The sequence below is a fragment of the Chiloscyllium plagiosum genome, chromosome 37, assembly GCF_004010195.1.
Source record: "Chiloscyllium plagiosum isolate BGI_BamShark_2017 chromosome 37, ASM401019v2, whole genome shotgun sequence".
In the NCBI taxonomy this organism is placed as follows: Eukaryota; Metazoa; Chordata; class Chondrichthyes; order Orectolobiformes; family Hemiscylliidae; genus Chiloscyllium; species Chiloscyllium plagiosum.
The window spans coordinates 33567799-33594186 of NC_057746.1; the positions used below are offsets into that span (position 1 = coordinate 33567799).

General features: G+C 44.1%; 2 protein-coding genes across 7 annotated transcripts in view; both read right to left on the reverse strand.

Moving 5' to 3' along the window:
• LOC122541488 (zinc-binding protein A33-like) overlaps positions 1–26388 on the reverse strand; it is a 492570-nt gene that overhangs the window by 168480 nt on the left and 297702 nt on the right. The gene's annotated exons all lie outside the window — the stretch shown is intronic.
• LOC122541485 (butyrophilin subfamily 1 member A1-like) overlaps positions 12743–26388 on the reverse strand; it is a 75062-nt gene continuing 61416 nt past the window's right edge. For all 6 annotated transcript variants that reach the window (XM_043678292.1, XM_043678294.1, XM_043678295.1 and 3 more), the window contains 2 exons: positions 24894–24920; positions 12743–13404 (listed from right to left, as the gene is read on the reverse strand). In XM_043678292.1, coding sequence (XP_043534227.1) covers positions 12824–13404; positions 24894–24920 — 608 coding nt within the window. In that variant the 3' untranslated portion in view covers positions 12743–12823. The remainder of the gene's footprint in view (positions 13405–24893; positions 24921–26388) is intronic.

Consider the following 26388-nt stretch of genomic DNA (forward strand, 5'->3'; position numbering starts at 1 on the left):
AGCAAAGAGGTTCTTCTGCAGTTGTACAGGGCCCTGGAGAGATCACACCTGGAGTACTGTGTGCAGTTCTGGTCTCCTAATTTGAGGAAAGACATTCTGGCTATTGAGGGAGTGCAGTGTAGGTTCACGAGGTCAATTCCTGGAATGGCGGGACTACTTTACGCTGAAAGACTGGAGCGACTGGGCTTGTATACCCTTGAGTTTAGAAGACTGAGAGGGGATCTGATTGAGACATATAAGATTATTAGAGGATTGGACACTCTGGAGGCAGGAAACATGTTTCAACTGATGGGTGAGTGCTGAAGTAGAGGACACAGCTTAAAAATACGGGGTAGACCATTTAGGACAGAGATGAGGAGAAACTTCTTCACCCAGAGAGTGGTGGCTGTGTGGAATGCTCTGCCCAGAGGGCAGTGGAGGCCCAGTCTCTGGATTCATTTAAGAAAGAGTTGGATAGAGCTCTCAAGGATAGTGGAATCAAGGGTTATGGAGATAAAGCAGGAACAGGATACTGATTAAGGATGATCGGCCATGATCATATTGAATGGTGGTGCAGGCTCGAGGGGCAGAATGGCCTACTCCTGCACCTATTGTCTATTGACAGGTACTGTGTCATGGCGGTGATACATTAAGCTGGGGCAATGAGTTCTTTGTATGAGGAGGCAGTCACACCCCTCAGGGCAGTATCTTCTGAGTTGGTTAGTGAGCAGAAAAAGGAGGCAAAGCTGACCCAGAGAATGGAAGCACAGGGTCCTCAGCCTTTGCAATTGCTCAACAGATTTTTGCCACTGTGTCTAAAAGATTAATGAAGAACGAAAAATAGAATACGAGGGAAATCGAATTACAAATATAAAAGGCACAGGGTCCTCAGCCTTTGCAATTGCTCAACAGGTTTTTGCCACTGTGACTAAAAGATTAATGAAGAACGAAAAATAGAATACGAGGGAAATCGAATTACAAATATAAAAGGAGATCATAAGAGTTTCCACAGATATTTAAAAAGAAAGGAGAGACAAAGTAAGTGTCTGTCTTTAGGAACTTGAGTCTGGGGAACTAATAATGGAAAATGAGGAGGTTTTATATCTTTCTTCTGGGAGAGAAGGTGTAAGGAACATCCCAGAAATAGAGAATATGGCAGTGCTGGCTGGGCCAACATACAGTGCCCATAAAGCTGTAAATCAGGAAATGGATTGAAGACAGTAATTCAGGAAAATTGCAATGACAGCCAGGGTACACGTGCTCGGCAAAGAATGGGAGCTGCAGACTGAGAAGTTTGAGTTTGATTTATTGTTGTTACATGGACTGAGATACAGTGAAAGGTGTTGTTTTACACGCTGCACAGACAGATCATAACATATACAGTGCACCAGGTTAGCAGAACAGAGTGCAGAATACACTGTTATTACCACAGAGAAGGTGCAGAGAGATCAGAATTAACATTTGAGAGGTCCATTCAGAAGTCTGATAACAGCAGGGAAGAAATTGTTCTTGAATCTACTCGTACATGTATTCAAATGTTTATACCTTCTGTCTGCTGGAAGACGGTGGAAGAGACTGTATCTGGGGATCGAGGGGTCTTCGATGTTGGTTGCTTTGCCAAGGCAGTGTGAAGTATCGATGGAGTCAATGGATGGAAACCTAGCTTATGTGATGGACTGGGTTGTGTTCACAACTCTGCAATTTCTTGTGCTCTTTAGGAACAGCAGTTGCCATGTCAGACTGTGATGCATCCAGATAACATGCTCTCTATGGTGCATCTGTAAAATCTGGTAAGACTTATTCACTCCTTGTGGACATGCTGAATTTCTTTAGCATCCAAGGAAGTAAAGATGTTGCTGTCCTTTCTTCACTGCTGTGTTGATGTGTGTGGACCAGGACAGATTGTTGGGGATCATCACTCCCAGGAACCTGACACTCTCGACCATCTCCACCTCAGCATCATTGATGCAGTCCTGAGACCCTGATAGAATTTACCCTTAGGTCTGAAAAGCAGGGTTGAGTGAGATAGTTAATGTATTGGAGTTTCAATTTCCTGTGATTCCTTTCTTTCAGAGAAGGTTCCATGAGGTTGGAAAACAGTAAAATCTTCAAATGATGGGAGGCAGAAAGCAGGAACCTACAAGTCAGCCAACTGAACAGTTGCTCAGGGGATATTATTGGAAGCTGTTATTGAAAATGTTATAAGATGGATTTTGAAAAAAATCAAGGTAATCATGCAAAGGCAAAACATTAAGGGGGAATCCTGTTTATCCATTTTGTTGGAGTCTTTTTGAAGATGCATCGTGCTGTAAATAAAGAGGCATGAGTGGATACAGCAGACTGAGCTTTCCAGAAGGCATCTGATAAGGCAGTATGTCAAAGGGTATTGCAGGGTGTAGGGCATCGATAAAAGATTTACTCACCAAAAGAAACCACAGAGTAGACATAAATGGGCCTTTTATGTGGGTTCACTTGTGAACTCTAGAATCACTACAGCGTGGACGCAGGCCTTTGAGTCTACGCTGACCCTCCAAAGAGCATCTCACCCAGATCCATCCCCCTACCCTATCCCTCTAACCCTGCATTTCCCATGGCTAGCCTGAATCTCCCTGGACACATTGGCCTTTTCAGCATGGCCAATCCACTGAGCCTGCACATCTTCATCTCTGGGAGTAATCCAGAGGACTCAGAAGACACGGGGAGAGCATTCAAACTCCACACAGACAGTCACCCACGGGTAGAACCAAGCCCAGTTCCCCAGCACTGTGAGGCAGCACTGCGATCCATTGAGCCATGCCACCCAGAGAAGGCTCTTAAGGCTGGACATTCAGCATATGCAAGGCCGAGACAGACAGATTATTAATCAGTGAGGGAATCAAGGGTCATGGGCCAAAGGCTGGAAAGTGAAGTTCAGGATGATCAGATCAGCCATCATCTCCCTGAATGCTGAGCAAACCCGAAGGGCTGAATGACCTACTGCTGCTCCACGTCTCATGGTCTTTTAGATGGTTGTCTAGAAATTCCTATAGTTATGGCTAATCAGGGAGACTCATTGAATAGTTTGATGTGGAGGTCCCAGCGTTGGACTGGGGTGGAGAAAGTTGAAAACTACAAGACACAAATTATAGTACAACAGGTTTATATGAAAATGCATGCTTTCAGAGCCGCGCTCCTTATTCCGTAAGCTAGTGGGACTGGATGCAGAGGACACAGAATTTATAGGAGAAGATCAAAGCATCACACAACTGATGTGATGCATTGAACAAGCTGACATTACTGTTAAGTCTTTAATCACTTCGAATGGGGATGCAGGTTTCCATTGATTAATATGTTTGATTAAAATAGTTTGAAACAGTGTCAATCATTTGCACGGCATGTTGCTGTTAGTTTGTCTGTGTAACAGGACCCACTGCCTTTCTGTCTGGGCCCTCCCTTTCTGGGATCGAAACCTGACCTATCATGGTCCCAAAATAAAGCCCGGCTCCATTCTTCCATTGACCTGTTCCATTTTACCTCGTTACCATCACCTCGGTATTCAGGCTGCCCTGATACTTGGAGAATCAATCTTTGTTCTGCCCCAACGTCACCATCAATTGAGGAACCACCTGCTTGTCAACTTTTCTGAATGTGATTCAAAATAACAAGACTGGAGTTTTATGTTAAAAATTACACAACACCAGGTTATAGTCCAACAGGTTTATTTGGAAGCACTAGCTTTCGGAGCACTGCTCCTTCATCAGGTGGTTGTGGAGAATAAGATCGTCAGACACAGAATTTATAGCAAAAGTTTACAGTGCGATGTAACTGAAATTATATATTGAAAAAGACCTGGATTGTTTGTTAAGTCTCTCATCTTTTGGAATGACCATGTTGGTTTCAGTTCTTTCACATGTAAATCGTAAAACTTGTTTTTAAAAGTTACATTCTCAAGTGTCATGTTGGGCCCAGATAATGTATTGAAGGTGTTAGCTCCCTGTGAGGCTGTCTGTGTCACAATGACCAAACTGATTCTAATCTAAAAATCAGATTTACAGAACATGCTCAGACCTCTCTGTCTCTCCCTCTCTCTGTCACACACTGTCTCCTTCTCTCTCACTCACTCTCTCTGTGACCCTAAATTGAATTAAAGTGCTGCTCAGGCAGAGTGATCCCAGAAGGGTTAACCCTGATTTCAATAACACAACCTGGAGTCATTTAAATACACCGGAATCCCCGGGAATACCCCAGGTGAGCTCTTTATAAGGGAGAGGGTTTGAATAAAACGAAGAGAATTCAAATGGGAACCAGACAGTGACTAATTCCACATCAAGGAGCCATCAATCCCCCAAGTGTTACATGAACCAGAGGCAGGGACATTACCAACTGTCCACTAGATCCCCCCGGGATAGTTCCAGCAATAAAATAAAGAACTGCAGCTGTTGGAAATTTGAATGAAAAATAGAAACTCAAAGCTCTGGCAGCATCTGGAGAGAGAAACAGAGATAACCTTCTGAGTCCAGTCACTCTTTTTCAGAACTGATAGCAGCTGGGAAATGGTGGTGCTAATACGAATAACAGGGGATGGGTGGAGTGAGCAGATAGGCGCAGAGATAGAGAGAGAGAGAGAGAGTGAAGCAGACAAAAGGATGTTTGATAGCAAGGAAGGGAAGAAGAAAAGCTGATCACGAGGACAGTGGGCGGGTGAAAATGGGTTGGTTGTGCTGCAAACAACCCATATCATGGCAGGGCCTGGGAGTGGCTAAAGGACGTGGAAAGAGGGGTTCAGGCTCTAAAAATTATTGAATTTCGTATTGAGGCCTGAGGCTGTAATGTCCCCACGCAGAAGATGACTGTTCCTTCAGTTTACACTGAGCCTGGCTGGACCACTGCAGCAGGCCCCAGACAGAGATGTTGGCCAGGGAACACGGGGTGTGTTGAAGTAGCAGATAACTGGAAGCTCAGGGACTGAACGTTGGTGTTTTACAAACGGTCACCCAGCCTGTGTTTCACCTCCCTAACGTAGAGGGAGGCCACATTGTGAGCAGGAAATTTCTCCAACAGTCTCATCCCTGTTGAAGAATAATCGGTGCAATATTTGGAGATGTTGAACTGGAATGTACAAAGTTTAAAAATTACATAACACCAGGTTATAGTCCAACAAGTTTAATTAGAAGCACTTGCTTTCGGAGGGCTGCTCCTTCATCAGGTGGAGTGGCGCTCAGGTTGTGGAATAACCACCTGATAAAGGAGCAGCGCTCAGAAAGATAGTGCTTCTAATTAAACTTGTTGGACGATATCCTGGCGGTGCAATATTGCCACCATCTGGCAGTGACCGGTACTGCGGGGAACAGAGGGCGCGGAGATTGCTGAATAGTCTCACTTTCTCCTCGAATAGTGATGTTATACGTGGTACAGCACCGCCACCGGCTGGTGAGAGTCGGTACTGCAGCCAAATATCATTGAATGACAGAACATAAAGACCTGCGATGCCGGAGATCTGAAACAAAAACAGAAATTGCTGGAGAAACTCAGTGGGTTTGGCACGATCAGTGGAGAAAGTAACAGAGATCAGGATGGTGGCGGAGGAACAGCGCAGCGAGCGGGTTCCTGTCCCGGAGACCATCTACTCCGTCCCCTTTGCCTTGTTTCCTTCCTTCTCAGCTTTTGTTTTCTTACTTTCCATAGAACAGGACAGCACAGGAACAGGCCCTTCAGCCCACCGTGTCTGTGCTGACCAGGATGTCATTTTAAACTAATCCCATCTTCCTGCACATGGTCTGTCTCCCTGTATTTCCTGCCTGTTCATTCCTTCTTGGAGAGAGCGAGCCCAGAGCAAGGGGAGATTGAGACCTTATGGGGAGCTTGGCTAAACACTTAAGGATTGTAATGCTGAAATTTGAGCTTCATTTCTTTTTTTTATTTTGCACTAGGAATGACTTTAATATTGACCTTTTAACTATATTTCCTAATTTTTCTACTTTGTACCTAAGATTTTGTACCATCCCAATCCCAACCACCTCTGAAGGAGTTTAGTTCCTCTCAGTGAACAGAGAACGGTTACCAGTTGGGCTTTGGACTGGGGAAAGTAAACAGGGGTATTGCCCAGACGGTGATATTAGGGACATTGCATTTTTCTGATCAGTGTGTAATATATTGCTGTGTAATTACAACATTTACAGGTGGCACAAAGGGGGAAATATTGTGAACTGAGAGAGGAACAGGGAGACAGGTGACAATGCTGCTCCTTTAACAAGGTTATTCTGTCTTTGTTTTCTTTTTGAAAAGGGTTGTAAAGGCAGAGGGGCCGACATGGCTCCCAGAGACTGTCTGAGCCAACAATCAGGGGAGGCCTTTCGGTTTTATTTTAAACAGTTGGACAATGAAAGGGGAGGAGCCAGTGCTCCCAGCTCAGGGATTTGTCGAGCTTGGTTTAGTTTTAACTGGGAACCCAGAGAAGCTGCTGGAGTGAAAAGGGTTTTCATGCATCAGCGAATGGTCCCTGGCTGATTCTCTCTGCCACCTCTATCTCTCCTGTAAGAAACTGTGTTTGAATTTACCTTTTTTAACCAAGGGCTGTGTTTATGGGGATGTTGCAGGAAATTGGAACAGCTCCTTTGTTAAGTTGAAGGGATATCATGTCAGTAGGTTGTGGAATAGTTATTAATCTAAATACTGTTTTCTTTTGCTTGTGTTTCATTCGGTGGCATGTAAGTAAATTCTATTTTACTTGAAGCCAAGTGGTTTGATCAATTGTGTCACTCCTTACAGTAAAGTTGTGGATGACACTGAAGTCAGCGGAGTTGTGGATAATGCCAAAGGATGTTGCAGGTTACAGAGGGTCATAGATAAGCTCAGAGCTGGTCTGAGAGGTGGGAAATGGAGTTTAATGGAGAAAAGGGTGAGGTGATTCACTTTGGAAGGAGCAACGGGAATACAGAGTACTGTGCTACCAAGATTCTTGGTAGTATAAATAAGCAGAGATCTCGGTGTCCATGTGGTAGATCCCAGAAAGTTGTCACCCAGTCTGATAGGGTTGTTAAAAAGGCATTTGGTGTATTGGCTTTTATTGGTAGGGGGGTTGAGTTTCAGGGCCATGAGGTCATGTTACAACTGTACAAAACTCCGGTGTGGCCGCATTTGGCGTATTGTGTACAGTACTGGTCACCACATTATTGGAAGGATGTGGAAGCTTTGGAAAGGGTTCAAAGGAGATTTCCCAGGGTGTTGAGGAAAGGCCTTATGGAGGAAAGGCTGAGGGACTTGAGGCTGTTTTCGTTAGAGAGAAGAAGGTTGAGAGGTGACTTAATTGAGACATATAAGATAATCAGAGGGTTAGATAAGGTGGATAGTGAGAGCCATTTTCCTCGGATGGTGATGGCTAGCACAAGGGGACATAGCTTTAAATTGAGGGGTGATAGATGTAGGACAGATGTCAGAGGTAGTTTCTTTACTCAGAGAGTAGTAGAGGTGTGGAATGCACTGCCTGCAACAGTAGTAGACTCACCAACTTTAAGGACATTTAAATGGTGATTGGATAAACATTTGGATGAAAATGGAATAGTGTAGGTTAGATGGGCTTCAGATTGGTTTTATAAGTCGGCGCAACATCGAGGGCCGAATGACCTGTACTGTGCTGTAATGTTCTATGTACATCTGACTAAAACAACAATGAACGTTGGGGTCTGCGCTACCTTCTTAAAATGTTTTGAGGGGGTCTGGCCTGGTCCGTAATAGAGTCTGTAAGGGGAAAGCGACCATGGTGGAGGGGATGGAAATGTGGGGATTGAAATTGAATGGAGGGAAGTGTGAATTGATACGTTTAGAAGGAGAGATCAGGAGAGGTGAAATGAAATAAAAGATACAATCGTAAAAGGGGTGCAGGGCAGACTGGGGAGATATGTGCAGAACCTGGTGATGGTGGAAGAACAGTTTGAAGAAAGGTTTACAAAGATTTCTCGGAACTGGAGTTTAATAAATAGAGACAGTGGGGACACGACAGGGAGGTGATGATGAATCTTTAGAAAACACTGGCTCTCCCTCAACTCGAGGGTCGGTTCTGGAGCCCGCGCTGTAGGAAGGTTGTGGAGGATTCAGAAAAGGGACAGTAAAGATTGACAGGAATGGTTCCAGAGGTGACGGTCTTCAGTTCCCTGGAGAGATTGGAGAGGCTGGGACTGTTCTCCCGAGAGGGGAGAAGGGAGAGAGGAAATCAGATCGAGGTGTTCAATATCAGGAGGGACCAGGACAGAGTGGAGAGAAAGGAACTGTTTCCATCGGCAGAAGCAGCAAGAACCACTGAACACTGAGATAACGTGAATGGCAAAGGAACTAATGACCAGAGGGAAAAAAAACAACTTTCTAACTGTGGGCTGCACTAATTGAACATTTGAAAGTCTCACATCTTTAATGCCCTTCCTGAGAGTGAGCTGGAGACAGATTCAATCGGGGCTTTCCACAGTGAATGGGATCAGCTGCTGAGGTGGAAACAAACTCCCTGGAAGTGGGGGTCGGGGGTCGGCGTGGATCCTGTGGGACCAGGTGAGGGCCTCTTGCAGAGAGCAGACCCAGAGACAAGCCACACCTTGTTCTGTCTGTGCTGAACCTTTCTATGGTCACCCCATCGATCACCCAGGAACCTGGTGAGCACTCCCCTCAGTGTTGGTGAAGGTTAGTGTGGGATCGAGGGTTTTATAAGGAGGGAGACATTAGATCAGACCCCATCTTGTTTAATGAGGTTCCAGCCTTACCCCGTTATTGAGATGCTGCTTGATAAACCCAGATATTAAACCCCGGGACAGTCCGGCTCTCTACTGTATCAATAATTAATGATTCCCAGACCCCCCCCCACATCTTCCAGTGTTCAATTCAGACAGTTTTCTCGCACAGGAGTCCATTCAACCCATCGCGTATGCGAGCTGTTTAGAAAGATCTGTCCAATTATCTCACTCATCCTGCAGCTTCCCTTCTAACTTGTCAAGAATTTATCCCACTTCCCAGTTAAAGTTCCTGTTGGATTGGCTGGATCACAGATTGATCCACACAATCCCAATCAAACACAAGGAGCGAGAGAGGGAGCAGGGAACAGAGACACAGGGAGGTCACATCAAACAGAGGAGCAGAACTTCCTGGAGTTGTTCATTCCTGGAGAAGTGACAGGGAATTAAACACCAACAAACAGCAAGATCTGATGGTGTTCTGACAAAGGCTTCACTGTTCAGATATCGAGCTGCCTGCTCTCTCCCCACAGTTACTGTCTGAGCTGCTGTGTGTTCCCAGGATTTCCTGATCTTGTTTGTGATCTGTTCTTGTTGCTTTGTCTGCTGATGTCTCCTGTCTAATAAGAATCCAGGGAAATCTCTCCAGAGTTTGGTGTCTGGAATATTTCTCCACCTCCCTGATTGGACCAGCGTGAACTCGATGTGTGGTCAGTATCTGCTGGACATGTTCTCTCTGCAGGTTTACAAAGCAGCTCTGCTGTCTCTGGGTAACATTGAGAAGTGGCTCCTGATGGGTTTGTTGAATGTGACTCTCATTCTGAATAAACTGTGATCGATCATGGTATTGGACAGCATAGGAGAGGCCATTCAGCCCATCACACCTGTCCCAGTTCACTGAAAGAGCCATCCAATCAGGGACAAGGAGGGATGGACAATAAACACTGTCCTTGTCAGTGATGCCCTCTATCACAAGAATGAATTTGGAATGGGACAAGTTGGCCAGGATTTTTTTTTATTTCAAAAATATACTTTATTCATAAAATAATTTGATGGTCTGTACAGCTGGTCATGCCTTACATATGTAACCATTTGCCTACAGAGATCAGAATGTATCATTTGTATATACAGGTCTGTACATTTATCAATCATATGTCCATATATTTAGCTGAGACGTCAACGGAGCCCAAATGACTGCATGGGCCCCCTGTTCTTCTTAGGCAGGCAGATGATCTTTCCCCATCACGCCTTGGCAGCAGCTGGCCCAAGCTTCAGCGTGTCCCTCAACACGTAGTCCTGGACCTTGGAATGTGCCAGTCTGCAACACTCAGTCGGGGTCAACTCCTTCAGCTGGAAGATCAACAGGTTTTGGACTGCCCAGAGAGCGTCCTTCAGGCACAGTTGATGTTTGTCTCAGTGTGCATCCCGGGGAACAGACCGTACAGCACGGACTCCCGCGTCATGGCACTGCTCAGGATGAACCTCAACAAACGCCACTGCCTTCCTCTCCAGACTTCTTCTGCGTCGGCACATTCCAGAAGGAGGTGTGTGACAGTCTCGTCCCCCCCCGCAGCCGCTTCGAGGGCAGCGTGCGGTGTGGCTGAGAGTCCGGGTTGGATGAATATTGTAAATTATACTCTCAAGTGGAGGAGTCTGTGCATCATCTCTATACAGAGTGTGAGAGAGTGCACCCCCTCTGTCATTATCTGAGTGGGGGTGAGATCGAGCTGGGTGTCATCAGCAGACATGTGGAACATGACATGTTTTCTCATTATGTGATTGAGAGGTAGCGTGTGGCTGTGAAATATGAAGGAGTCAAGGACAGATCTTAGTGGGATTCCAGAGGGAACAGTGTGGGAGCGGGAAGAGAATCCACTGCAGGTGAATCTCTGGCTCGGACTGGGTGGGTAAGAATGGAACCAGGTGAGAGGAGCTCATTGCAGCTGGTAGTGAAATGATTGACTGTGTTCCTGAATACAATCTGAGGTCACGGCCCTTAAACCAGACACACCTACACAGTGTCAGTAACATCAATGTAAACTTTATTTGTGACACACTTGAACCATACTCAGAGGACATTGTACAATACTCCCTCCCTGAGAGAGTCTGACCGAACAGGGTACAGTGATCACAATGACTGTCTCTTTCCTGGGAATTACCCTAACCCCAAGGTTTCTTCTGTGGGGCAGTCACTGTAACCTCCTTCAAAGTGTTAGAGTCATTTGGTGAAGGATAGAACTGGAATCAGTGTTTCCACAATTTTATAACCATTTATTTGCAAAATTAAATACACACACACACACTTCCTGAACCAAAAGTTCCAGTTTCATTTTGTGTCCATTTATACAAGAACCCAAAAACAATGAATCCTCAATTTAAAAGGGACAGTACTGACCCACTGTGACAAAAAAAGAAGAGGATTTTAAAGGAAATTTACATCTCAATAAAAAGGCATTTCCAGGATTAATGACACAGTTCAGTGCACCCTGTTCTCACCAGTCACTGAAGGCCTGAAGAGTACCCGTGGGACACCATGTGCCCGATCTCCAGGGACACCCGGGCACTGACCCAGCTGAGGAAGAGTGTCAGACAGTCAGGACAAACAGCCCCCTTGACTGCCCACTGCCTGCACCCTGTTGAGGGTCACTTTGGCCAGGCCCAAAAGCAGGCCCATGAGGAGGTCTCCCGATCTGCCTGGTCACCTCTGCACCCGGTGGTCAAAGGTCAGGAGCGTGGGGCTGAAGTGTATCGAGAAATGGAGCAGCAGCCCCTTCACATCATGGAAGAGGAGGAGCAAACCCAGGAAAGCCCGTCTGTGCAGAGGGGAATGGCACAAAGGACATTTCCAAGAGAGAGGGGCTCAGATTGGGGAGCAAGCTCCTGTGGAGATTTCAGGTCCTGGCATCAATGGGGAATTCCACCTGAACAGGGCACAGCTTGGATGGGAGAGTTTCACCCACCTGGGCCCCATCAACACAATGCCCACAGCCAGAGCCGGGCACCACATGATGCTTCTCAGTGGCTTTGCCTGTGAGCTGGAGCTTCTCCAAGGAGATGTGTGGGACTTGTTCTCCCAGTGCCATCCAGCCCACTCCCTCTACCAGGCCTGACTCTGGTTGTCATGGCAACACCAGGCCCTCTCCTTAGGACAGGAGCCCGTATTGGTGGAAGCACAGACTTGATTCCCTCCCCATCCTCGCTCAGGCCTCCATGCTCTTTCGAGTAGGTGGAGCTGATGGCCAGTGACAACTCAGAGCAGGGTTCCACTCCCCCTCAGGCACCGGCTCACACAGTGACTCAGGGAAAAGCCCCATCCCCAGAGCCAGTCCCCACTCCCACAACCCAATCACCAGAACCAAAATCACACAGAATGGGGGCCTCCCCTCCTCCACCAGGTGACCCTGTGGGATTTTCCCATTCCCCGTGATCCAGTATGTGGGATCTTCCCATTCCCCCACCCAGTGACCCAGTGTGCGGGATCTTCCAATTCCCCACCCAGTGACCCAGTGTTCTCCCAGTGCCATCCAGCCCACTCCCTCTACCAGGCCTGACTCTGGTTGTCATGGCAACACCAGGCCCTCTCCTTAGGACAGGAGCCCGTATTGGTGGAAGCACAGACTTGATTCCCTCCCCATCCTCGCTCAGGCCTCCATGCTCTTTCGAGTAGGTGGAGCTGATGGCCAGTGACAACTCAGAGCAGGGTCCCACTCCCCCTCAGGCACCGGCTCACACAGTGACTCAGGGAAAAGCCCCATCCCCAGAACCAGTCCCCACTCCCACAACCCAATCACCAGAACCAAAATCACACAGAATGGGGGCCTCCCCCTCCTCCACCAGGTGACCCTGTGGGATCTTCCCATTCCCCGTGATCCAGTATGTGGGATCTTCCCATTCCCCCACCCAGTGACCCAGTGTGTGGGATATTCCCCTACCCCCACCCAGTGGCCCAGTGTGTGGGATATTCCCCTACCCCCACCCAGTGACCCAGTGTGTGGGATCTCCTCCTCCCCCACCCAGTGACCCAGAGTGTGGGATCTCCCCCTCCCCACCCAGTGACCCAGTGTGTGGGATCTTCCCATTCCCCCACCCAGTGACCCAGTGTGTGGGATCTAATGTGTGGGTCTTCCCCTCCCCCCTTACAGAGAGAGACTTTATTTGGACAAAGGGAAGAGTTCCTCATCCTCCTGGATTGTTACTCTCCGGGGACAGATTTTCAGAGGCTCTGAGTTTTTACCCCCATCAATGAGACCTGGACAGAAGAAGGGGTAGAGTTTGTCAATGAATGTCCCAGTGAAAGTGTAGATATGGGTCTTGTTCTCTGAGTTATAAAAAGACACCTTCCCTCCCTCATAATCCAGACAGACTCGGATCTTCCTTGGCTTCACCTTAAGCTCTAAGTGTTTCCATGGTTCCTCACCAGCCCAGTATTTATTACCCTCTTTCAGGGCCAATGTCCAGAATCCATTACCCGGCGTAAGGATGCTGACACCCTCCTTCCTGTTAATGGATTCTTTGGCGACTCCCATGTTCCATTGAGTTTTGTTCCCCACCTCCACCTCCCAGGAATGTTTCCCTGATATGAATCCCTCTGATCCTAGGACATCGATATAACAGTCAAATCTCTCCGGATTGTCGGGAAGCTGCTGCCGTTTCCCAGTGTCTCTCACAGTGCTCAGGTCCTCAGACAGGAGAAGGGCAGGATGGGCTGTATTAGGGTCCAAGGTGACTGGAGCTGGGAACAGAGGGACACCAATAAAATGTTAGTCACACTCACTGTACCTCTCACAGCCGCTTAGTGACTGGGAACATCAGCAATGATCCAGGATTAGAAATTCATCCCCAGGGAAGGGGTTAAACAGCACTCAGAGAAATGGGAAAGACAGATGGGGCAAGGTGTTACCCCAGGGGAAGAGACCTTACAATGAGGCTGAGGAAACTCTGTCACAGCGACAGCATAGCAGAGGGAGCTATGACAGAGGGTGTGACAGAGAGAGAGGCAGAAAGACAATGACTGAGAAAGAGAGTGACAGAATGTGCAAAACAGAAAGAAGGTGAGAGTGCATGACAGAGAGAAACAGAGGCAGCTTTTTATGCACTAACCCTCTGTGCGAAAAAGATGCTCCTCAGGTCCCTTTTAAATCTTTTCCCTCTCATCTTAAACTTTTACCCTCTAATTTTGGATTCTCCTATGCTGGGGGAAAGACCTTGACTATACACATTATCTTTGCCCTCATGATTTTATAAACATCTATAAGGTCACTACTCAGCCTCCTTCACTCCAGGAAAAAAGTCACAGCCTTTCCATATAACTCAAATCTTCTAGTTTCAGTAAATCCTTGGAAACATTTTTGTACTTTTTCCAGTTTAGCAACAGCCTTCCTATAGCAGAGTGACCAGAAATGTTTGCAGTGCTCCAAATATGGCCACACAAATGTCTTATACCACTAACAGTGTAAGGCTCACCCTGGTTTGTCTAAGCAAAATGCAATGAGTTTGCATTTATCGGAATTGAACTTCATCTGCCTTTCCTCGGCCCACTGGCCCAATGGATCAAGATCCCGTTGGAGACTTAGATAAGCTTCTTCATGGTCCACTATGCCAATTTTGGTGTCATCCACAAACTTACTAACCATGCTTCCGATATTCTCATGCAAATTATTTATTTAAATGATGAACAACAGTGGACCCAACACTCATCTTTGTGGCACACTGCTTGTCACAGGCCTCCAGCCTGAAAACCAACCCTCTGTCACCACTCTCTGTCTTATGCTGTCAAGCTAATTTTGTTTCCAATTGGCTAACTCTCCCTGATTCCCATATCAGCTAACCTTACTAATCAGGAGAAAGTGAGGTCTGCAGGTGCTGGAGATCAGAGTCAAAAGGTGTGGTGCTGGAAAAGCACAGCCAGTCAGGCAGCATCCGAGGAGCAGAAGAGTTGACATTTCGGCCATAAGCCCTTCATCAGGAATGTGGACAGTCACGGAGCTGTTCGGGCTGAAGCTCAACAAAAATCACAGCATCTTTCTCCAGACTTCCTTTGCAAAGGCACAGGGCTAAATGACCTACTCCTGTTCCTGTGTTGCTAAAGTTGGTGAGGACGAGAACAGGACTTTCAAGAGAAAATCTGCAAACCAAACAATCTTGTGCTTGTTACCGCCCAACCACTGGGCTTTTTATTATTCTTTCATTGGATGTGAGCATCTCTGCCTGGGCCTGTATTTATTCCTAATTTCATGGAGAAGCTGCTTCTTTAAACCACTGCAATCTCTGTTAGGAAGGAAGTTCTAGGATTTTGATACAATGATAAGACCCTGAAGGAACGACAATATATTTCCAATTCAGAATTGGGAGTGGTTTGGAAGGGAACTGTTCTGATCTACCTGTTTTTATCCTTTGAGATAATAGAAGTTGCAAGTTTAGAAATGCTGTTGGAAGAACCAAAGTGAACACGTTTTGAGATGATTTATAGCTCAGGTTGAAGTTCTGGATGTAGGCTTGCTTGCTGAGCTGGAAAGTTCATTTTCCGACATTTCATCACTATACTAGGTAACATCATCAGTGAGCCTCCAGATGAAGTACTGGTGGCATGGCCTACTTTCTATTTATGTGGTTAAGTTTCCTTAGGTGGGCGATGTCATTTCCTGTTCTTTTTCTTGGGGGTGGTAAATGGGATCTAAGTCAATGTGGTTGTTAATAGAGTTCCGGTTGGAATACTATGCTTCTAGGAATTCTCATGCGTGTCTCTATTTGGCTTGTCCTAGAATGGATGTGTTATCCCAGTCGATGTGATGTCCTTGCTCATCTGTCTGTAAGGATACTAGTGAGAGTGGGTCATGTCTTTTTGTGGCTACTTGGTGTTCATGTATATTGGTGACTAGTTTTCTGCCAGTTTGTCCAATGTAGTGTTTGTTTCAGTTCCTGCAAGTTCTCAGGCAGTAAAAGGAAAAGGAGATCTCATTGAACATAGAGAGAGAGTTTACCACAGGTTAAAAAGAAACCCATGAAGCAAAGTAAAAAATTTATCTGGTGTTTTCACTGTAATAAAGATCCCAGTGGAAGCTGGTGTTGCAAAAAAATGTACAGCCTGATCAGAGGTTGGTTTTTAAAAAAAGCACCAGACCTTTTTAATGAATTTATATGTGTGGATAAGGTTTACTCATGCACACCAGAAGGAGTGAGTAAATAAATTAAAATTTTAAGAGATATGGGTGAAAGTCATCTTTGATGATGAGGTGAGATGAGATGTTATGTACTTTGGAAGGAGTACTGCCAGAGAGGGTGGAAATATGTGGAATTCATGGTGAGAAGAGTAGTGTTCCATTGTAGAAGGTGAGGTTGGAGAGTTCATTGAAAAGTGGTGGAGTGTCAATAGGAGGAATAGAGAAATTCTCTGTTCCAGACACACAGTTTATCCTCAGGATCGTATATGGGAGTGATGCCGACTGTGGTTTGAAAGCCAGTGGAAAATCAGGCAACTGAGGTATAACGGGAAGTATATCTTGGGATTTCTCCTGACTGAGTGTAAACAAACCCTTGTTTGAAATAGGAGAAGAAATTGAAGAATAAAGAGAAGGAGGCTGAATTTCAATTATCAGAAACTATGTTTGATCAAATGGTTGAAATAAAACAAGAACAGATGGAGGACAAAGTGAATGTTTTCAATTCAGAGAGGTTAGTTGAATTACAACAAAAATATTTTTTTATAAAGCAATTGCATCAAAAGCAAAAAGAATCTGACTGTATCCCTGAATATTACTATCTTAGAAATGAATTCTTTGATGAGGAAACGGTGACCATTATATATTCAGGCAGATGAAAAATGTACAGAAGTTCAAGTTGTATTACCGGTGGGTTATAGAAAGGAGGTGTTGCAGATATCATGAGGTACCAGAAGGACGTCATTTTGGAGTAAGGAAATCTCAAGCCAAAATATAACAATAGTTTTATTTGCCTGGACTACATAGAGATGTGGTTGAATTTTGCTGGACAAGTCAGCCAATAGGAAAACTCTCAGGCAGTGATTAAACCAGCACCCTTAGTACCCATTCCAGTATTTGAGGAACCTTTACAAGAATCTTAACTGACTGCATAAAATTCTTCGCTAAAACAAAAAGTGGGAATCAGTATTTGTTGACAATAGTGGATAAGCCTCCCAGATTTCCAAAGGACATTCCATTTCACAATATTACAGCTAAAAGGATTATAGAAGAGTTACTTAAATGTTTTACCGGATATGGACTACCCACAGAAATACAATCCAATTGAGGGTCAAATTTTACATCAAAATTATTTATTGAAGGAAGTTACGGATAGCTTATGTATAAAACAAATTAAATCAATGGTGTACCATCCAGAATCGTAAAGAATATTATAATGGTGGCATCAAACTTCAAAGACCATGTTGTGGTCTGATAGTCAAGACTATCCAGAGGATTTGGATAAAGGAATTCCATTTGTACATTTTACAATTCAGGATGCACTGAATGAATCAACTAAGTTCAGTCCATTTGAGTTGGTTTTCAGACATGAGGTGAGAGGCCCACTAAAATTAATTAAGGGAAAATTGGTAAGTCAAAGATCAGAGATCACATACTTGGATCATGTGCCAGATATTAGGAAAAGACTAAATCGAGTGAGTAAGTTGGCTTGACAGCATTTGAAAGTAGCACAGTACGTGATGAAAGAGGCAGCAGGCAAGAAATCAAAAATTCACAGTTTCACGAGAGGGGATAAAGTGTTAATATTATGATCAGCAGAAGATGAAAGCTTAAAAACAAGGTTTAATGAGTCTTAGCAAATCAAAAGGAAATTGAGTGAATTATTTGATAAGAATGGCAGACAGAAGGTAAAATCAGAGTGTGTCATGTGAATACGGTATTTTCAAATTAGAATTAGGATCTGGTTTATTGTCACGTGTACAAAACGTTACAAAAGAACAGGAGTACAGTGAAAAGTGTACAATGTTGCCAATATAGGCACTATTTTGGGTACAAAGTGCAAATCTTAGGTGCAAAAGAATAGAGAAAATGAAGGAAAAAAAGTTACACTACATTAGAGGTATACATAGTATATGTAAGGAAAATAATAAATAAATCTAAAAAGATAGACATTACAGTCTTTCTATAAGGACTTCCACATGTTCTGCATGGGCTCCACTTGTTCCCAACCAGTAGCCACCTTCTATTTGGGCCTGCAGGTCACCGTCCCCACTCTGCTCTGGGCTGATGACAGTCTTTCTGGCAGCCAGCCCCACTCTAGGTCACTGGCCGCCCCTGCACTGCTGATTGCCAGGCCTCCCCTTCAGGTTGCTGGCCACCAGTCCCATGCTTCGGGCTGCTGGCTGCTTCTTCTCTCCTCTCGGCCACTGACAGAAGAGGAAAAATACAGAAAAGAGAAATGAAGAGTGAGAAACTAAAGAGAAAAAAAGGAAAGGAACAGACGGAGCAGATGAGCTCCTGCTGGAGTGTCCTACCCCACTGCCATCTTGGACATGTGGACATTTGATTGACAAGCAAAGCAAAAGGAGAATGTAGTGCTTGTTACAACTCGGAGTTACGAACCAAATCCAGATAAATCTTAATTTGTTATTCCTCAAATTAAATTGAATAATAAGGAAGTTCTCAAGAATTAGGATAATTTATTGAGTTACCTTTCAGAAGAAAATCAAAACAACTTGAAAGAGTTATTACAATCACATGGAGATATGTGTAGAAATAAGCTGGAAAGTGTTTATTAGATTACTTACAGTGTGGAAACTGGCCCTTCAGCCCAACAAGTCCACACCAACCTGCCAAAGCGCACCCAGCCAGACCCATTCCCCTACGTTTACCCCTGCACCTAACACTACAGGCAATTTAGCATGGCCAATTCACCTAACCTGCACATTTTTGGACTGAGGGAGGAAACCAGAGCACTTGGAGGAAGCCCACGCAGTCACGGGAATAATATGCAAACTCCACACAGTCAGTTGCCTGAGGTGGGAATTGAACCCGGGTCTCTGGCGCTGTGAGGCAGCAGTGCTAACCACTGTGCCACCATGCCACCCACATGTATGATGTAAATATAGGAAATGTTGTTCCAATAAGCAACATCTTATAGACATAATCCTTTAAAAAGGCACAGGTTCAAAAAGAGATTGAAAGCATGCTCAAACATGACATAATCAAGTGATTTGCAGTGAATGGAGCTCGCCGGTAAGTGATGATATGAAAACTAGATAGTACGCAGCGCCAATGTAATGATTACTAAAAGCCAATGCAGTTACAAAATCTGGTTCATATCCTATTCCATGACTGTAAAATTGTATTGAGCAAGTGGTACAAACAACTTATATTTTGAAACTGGACTTACTCAAAGGAAACTGGCAGATACCTTTATCCAAGAGAGTGAAGAAAAATTTGCTTTCACGATAGTGAATTAGTTGTACCAATTTAAAGTCATGCCATTTGGTATGAAAAATACACCAGCCACATTTCAAAGACTAATAAAGTCATTAATAATACCAATAAAATCATTTCAAAATTATTCAATTTTGTAGTGTACATTAATAATTTGGTGATTTTAAGTCACTCATGGAAGTAATAATTGGAGCATCTATCAATTGACTTCAGAAGGAGAGCTTGGTGATAAATCTGACTAATAGTCAGCTTGCAAAAGCTCAAGTCATGTTCCTAGACTATATTATTGGACATGGATAGATGACTCCATGAGATGTGAAAAGAAAGGTTATTGGGGAGTTTCCCATACCATTGTTGAAGAGGGAACTACTATGATTCCGGAGACAGAGTAGTTTTTAGTAGCGTGTTTTAACAACGTGTTTGCTCCACTGACTGACTTGTTGAAGAACTGCAGAAAATTTCAGTGGATGAAGAAATGGAGGCATTTGACAGTATGAAAGCTGCGTTAAGCACTGCCCCAGCATTAGCCATACCTTAATAAGCAATACCATTCAAAGTGACTATCATTGAAAGTGATGTGGGTTTGGTGTTTTACTCTTACAAGCAGATGACAAGAGGAGATAATGACCTCTTGGGTATTTTTCCAGATAGTTGTATATTCATTGATAGAAATATTCCACAATTGAGAAGGAGACTTTGAGACTGGAGAGCAGCCTCATGGGGAAAGCACATACCCATATCACAGGGGCAAGGGAAAAAGCAGAGGACTGAATGAGGGAAGGGGCAGGAGAAGATCACATGTGGAGGGATTTCCAGCCTGATTAACTTACTCAAAACTGAAAGAAAAACCAGGGAACATCCAGCTGTAAACGTATGTTTCTGTATGCATGGGCCGCCTGGTTGGTGATATTGTGCAGCTCAGCACCTTTGTGCAATATTTATCAGGTCTCTGGATGTGGTGTCCGGTTTGCCACTGATCCCACTGGATTGTCCAGCATATATCAATACTGCAGCTGAAAAGCTGTAATTCACATTCCGGCTGTACTATATATTAATGGACAGCACTTCTCCCTCATCCCAACTCTCTCCATATCTGTCCTCCTTTTTCTCTTCTGTCCCCTAGCTAAAGCTCTCAATGTTTTCTCTCTTGCCTGATCAGTCCCTCTCCTCACCTCTCTCTCTTTTACCTTCCTTTCTCCTTTCCTCATTCACACCAAACATTGCATTGGGCAGAAGCTCCTTGGGTCTCCCAGTGAGTGAGAGCAGATCCTGGGTGGCCTCCCCCAGCCCGGACTCACAGGCTGAGCCGAGGCACCAGGACCACAGCTAGGCTCAGGCGCCTGAAGGAAAGAAGCATCGGCAAAAGGGAGGGCGGAGGATCACAACGACTGCTGACTGGTGGCAATTTGGAGGAGGGCCAGATGGGGAACAGGAACAAAACTTCAGATGCAGCAATCCTAGGAGTGTTGGCAGTGATGGCCCATAACCGAGACCACAGAGACCATTATAGAGACCAAGGAAGTCATTTCAGAGACCCCAGCTGATGTCAAGCAGTGACTGGAGGAGCAGCAGAGGAGGAATAAGAAAAAGAGAGAAAGATGAACACTGTTGCAGTAAAACCTTGCACTATGTTGAGCTTTTCAAGATGGTGCCAGAACATAGTGACACTTTGCATAAATGTGAAAAACCACTTTTCACTGTATTTTTATTTGTATATTTTAAATAATCTAAATTTAATCTAATATTCTGTTAAATTTTCCAATGGAGTTAAACTTGTACAAATCCTTCTTTCTTTTGTTTGTAATTTATCTGGGTGTAAGAATAAAGTATGTTTTCCTTAAAGCCGAGTAGCGTGACCAATAAAATTACATTTAGCAAACAGCATCTTAAACTTGCCTGGAAATAAGATAAAAGTTAAGGGTCGAGGCTATCTCCTTGATATATTTGTTTGGGGCTTAGACTGGTCCTTAACAGGTGAACAGCATAAATGTTGAAGGCAGTGGCTGTATTGTCATAGAATACCTACAGTGTGGAAAGTGGCCAATTAGCCCATCATATCTACATCAACCCTCTGAAGAGCACCCCACCTGAACCCAGACCTCACACTATTCCCGTAACCCCATATTTTTATCATGGCTACCCACACAGCCCTGAAGACTACAGGCCAAATTAACATGGCCTAATCTGCACATCCTTGGACTGTGGGAGAAAGCCCGCACAGCCACAAGAAGCATGTGTAGACTTCACACAGAGTCCCCCAGGCTGGAATAAAACCTGTGTCTCTGGTACTTTGAGGCAGCAGTGCTAATCACTGAGCCACTGTACCACCCATAAACAAGTTGCTTTGTCCTGGATGGTGTCAAACTTCTTGAGCTTTGTTGGAGCTGCACTCATTCAGGCAAATAGAGAATAATCCATCACAGCCTGGACTTGTGCCTTGTACTGGGACAGGGACTGGGGAGACTGCATGTGAGATTCCCATTGCAGAATTCTTAGCCTCTGAACTCCTTTTGTAGTCAAAATATTTATGTAGCTGATCCAGTTCAATTTCTCATCAATTGTACCTCTCAGGATATTCTTAGTGAGTGATTCAGTGATGGTAATGTCATTTAACATCAAAGGGCAATGGTTAGATTCCCTCTTGTTTGATATCGTCATTTCCTGGCAATTGTCTACTGTGTCTGTTTATTGTCAGTTTTTAGCCCAAGCTGGAATATTATCAAGGTCTTGCTGCATATAAACACAGATTCCTTTCCATCTACCATGACAATAATGGTGCTGAACATTGTGCAATCATCGGCGAACAACCCTACTTTTGACCTTATGATGAAGGGAAGGTCTTTGAGGAAGCAGCTCAGGATAGTTTAGTCCTATGACACTAAAATCTAAAAATATATTTTTATTGGTCAAAAGCCACACATCATGGGTGAACCTACACCAAGTTGAGTGTGGTATCTTTATTTCACCTGAAGAGTCATGCACTAATACATGACTCTGAGGATCAGAGGATCTCCCTGCTCTCACTGACAATTCAGCTGCAGGTTTCATTATGGCTGCCAGCTGCCTTTGCTGCTGGTGCAATGTAGGCAGCTCCTGCTTCCTAAAGGGACCTGGTGTGACTACGTCAGCAGTGAGCTCACCTCCTGCCCAATAATGGCATGAAAGAAAATGTTGTGGCAGTGTTACAGTTGAGATGCATGGTCAGAACACAGATTTTATCTGTATGTTGGGTTCCTACTTCTGACTTGAAAATGTAACCAATTTGCTTTGGTTTGTATTGAACTTTTTAACTGAAATGGTTGTACTATCAAGCAATTGCTCATAATTGCCAGAGTGGGACCGTGAGAGCAAACAGGTGTGAAACTTGGGAAAGTACGGGATGTCAAAAGAGTCGGATGTTTCAGCTGAGCTCAGCAGTTCCAGTTGTTCGTTTTCTTCTCTTTCTTTTTTTTTCTGTGTTCTTTTTTTTCCTTCTTCTCTCTTGGCCTCCAACAACTCTCAGCCTCAACATAGACACTATGAGGGGTCCTCTCAATCTGGCCTGGAGGCCTTCTGGCCTGACATGGCGTTATTTTGGCCTGGCATGATGGTCTGCTCATAGTATGTGGCAGTCTCTCAGCCCTGCATGGCCTCAGTGTGGATTTGCGGTCACGAGGTGATTGCCCAGTCTCATGAACCTTGAGGGGAAGCCCTACAAGATCTGCTGCAGACTGGAAGTGAGATGCCAATGTGGTCTGGGTTGGAACACTCTTGTTCTGAACTTTTATTTCTGCAATGCTAGACTTTTTATTTCTCTATTTTTTTGAAGATCTTGTAACTGACAAAGCTGAACTTGGTACCTTTATACCTAACATAGAACTTAGAGTGTTACAGCACAGTACAGGCCCCTTGGCCCTCGATGTTGCGCTGACCTGTGAACTTAATCTGATGCCCATCTAACCAACACCGTTCCATTATTATCTATGTGTATGTTCAATGCCCATTTAAATGCCCTTAATGTCAGTGAGTCTACTACTGTCGCAGGCGGGCTGTTCCACATCCCTACTACTCTCTGAGTAAAGAAACTACCCTGATATCTGTCCTAAATCTATCACCCTCAATTTAAAGCTATGTCCCCTTGTGCTAGCCATCACCATCCGAGGAAAAAGGTTCTCCCTGTCCACCCTATCTAAACCTCTGATTATCTTATACGTCATTATTAATTCACCTCTCAACCTTCTCCTCTCCAACAAAAACAGCCTCAGGTCCCTCAGCCTTTCCTCATAATAACCTTCCTTCCATACCAGGCAACATCCTTGTAAATCTCCTCTGAACCCTTTCCAAAGCTTCCACAATCTTTCCGATGATGCAGTGACCCACAACTGCATGCAATACTCCAGGTGCAGCCTTGCCAGTTGTACAGCTGAAGCATGAGCTTGTGGTTCCGAAATGCAATCCCCCTACCAATAAACGCCAACACACCGTTTGCCTTCTTAACAACCTGGATGGCAACTTGCAGGGATTTATGCACCTGGACACAGATCTCTCTGTTCACCAAGATGGCCCAGAATCTTACCATTAGCCCAGTAATCTGCATTCCTGTTAAACAGCACATTGCTGCACATCACTGGTAACTGAGCTCCAGGATGAACATTTCCCATCAACCACCACCCTTTGTCTTCTTTCAGCTAGCCAATTTCTGATCCAAACCACTAAATCATCTTCAATCCCAAAACTCCATATTTTGTGCAATAGCTTATCGTGTGCAACCTTATCAAACTCCTTACTGAAGTCCATATACACTATATCAACAGGCTTACCTTCATCCACCTGTTTTGTCACCTTCTCGTAGAACTCAATAAGGTTAGTGAGGCATGACCTAATCTTCACAAAACCATGTTGGCTATCCCTAATCAAATCATTCCTTTCCAGATGATTATAAATCCTATCTCTTGCAATCTTTTCCAACATTTTACCCACAATCGAAGTAACTTATTGGCCTATAATTACCAGGGTCGCCCCCAACTCCACTTCTTAAACAAGGGAACAACATTTACTATCCTCCAGTCTTTTGGCACTACTCTAGTTGACAATGATGACATAAAGATTGAAGCCAAAGGCTCTGCAATCACCTCCCTGGCTTTCCAGAGAATCAGAGGATAAATCCCATCCAGCCCAGGGGTCCTTTCTATTTTCAGATCTTCCAAAATTGTTCTGAAACCTAAGGTGGATCTGTAAGTGGTAACTTATAAACTTTTCATTCTACTCAGTTGAGTACCTGTTACAATAAAGCTAATTCTATTCTATTCTTTTATTCTAAAGTTGCACCATTTGACACATTTTCAACATCAGGACAACAATGAAATATTACACAGAAAAGATTGCAAAAAATAAATTTAGCAAATGGTTACAGAATTTTAAAATTCCCAGATGAATAGGCTCCTGGACTCCATCAGAAATTAATTATTTCACCTCTTTCAAACTTTTGAAATCAAGTGCACAAGTAAATAATACTTCTATCTACTTCAACATTTTCCTCTAAATTACAACATCAGTCACAAGTTCATGTTCAACAGCTCTCCTGTTGGAATGAATACACTTTGGAAGAGAATTAAAGAAAACTAAAATAGATTTCAAAACAGCAATTCAAAATCCTGAAATTCAATGTAATTAAAATAATTTTATCCTGTTTGAATGAACTGAAGCAGTGGCCTTTATGATGGGTTTTATTGAAGATTATTTTTCAGTTGTGGGTTTATTCTTTGAGTTGGCAGCTTCATTTAAGCTGTTCATAAGTTTTTTGTATGAACAATTTTTATTCTATATCATAACATTAAGCTCTTACCTTCACATTCACAAATTCTCTTCCACTCTGAAAACAGAAGGAACAAATTAGACGAAAGATTTTCTTCTATATCATATACTTCTTTCTCTCTAAATCTTTTTATATGATTTAATACTGAAATAACTTCACACAACATGTTTTACAAATATTTTAAATATAATATTTACCTCCTAAACTACTGTCCTGATGCACTCCTTATTGTAAACTGGAAGCTACGTTTACCATAGGGCCCATATTTATATAATCAGGGACCAAAAAGAAGAGTTATCCTGATGGGAGTGGCTGTCACAGATACAGTCTCCATAAATTTCTATCCATTAAGATTAATCATTAATAAATTGTGAGTACAGGTAGTTTGTGCTCAGAATTAGATATCAGTACATCCAACTGACAAAGCTCTTAAGTCTGAATGCTAAAGATGGAAAAATGAATCAAACTGGTTAAAATGATCAGATAGCGAGACTGTGAAAATTATAACTCTGAAACCTTGGAACAGAAAACGGTTCATTTGTTGGAGTGAGGAAGTTTCAGAATGTTGGGAGCAGGCATTGCCTGTTTGTATTCAGCGTTACAAGGATGTGTCTGCACGGTGGATCGTTTTTCCTGGCAATCACTTGTCAACAAGGATGACTATCCACCTTGGAAATTCCATGTCACTGGTCAAGGGTTAGAGTGGGCCAGTAAGTTGCATCTCCAACCATACCTTTGTATTGTGGGTAGCGGGGATGACCAGTCAAAGAATTTTCAAGCTCAGTCAGAATAGCTCTGCATTAGAGACAGAAAAAAGTACAAAAGCTGGAATCCAAGGTAGACAAGCAGGAGGCTTAAAGAACACAGCAAGTCAGGCAGCATCAGAAGGTGTAGAAGTTACCTCTACCTGTGTTTACCTATCACTACCTCACCAGTCTATCCCTCTCCCCATCCAAAGCCCTCCCCCACATCCCCCCTTTAATCGGCAGCTCCCCTTATCCCCACCCCCAGTCCTGAAGACTAGTCCTGAAGCCATGATTGATCCACCAACTGGAAACTGACTGAGGGGAATCGAGACAAAATGGTTCCACAACTGCAGCATTTAAAACAATGATGAAACAAACCACTAGTCTGCTTAAATTTCTAATCCTACCTGCCCATATTATGAAATACCTGAGCTTTGCTGACCACGTCAATGCAGTATTCACCAACCAGAAAGTCTAGAAGCAGATGTGTCATACAATAAATAACCTCAGGAAATCTGTCTAGACAACACTGCACAGCAGGGAAAATTCATCACTCCCATCTTCCAGTAGGAAATATGCTCGAGGGGCAGATGAGTGAAAAGAGCTGAAAATGTGTTGCTGGAAAGGCGCAGCAGGTCAGGCAGCATCCAAGGAGCAGGAGAATCGACGTTTCGGGCATGAGTCCTTCTTCAGGAATGAGGAAAGTGTGTCCAGCGGGCTAAGATAAAAGGTAGGGAGGAGGGACTTGGGGGAGGGGCGTTGGAAATGCGATAGGTGGA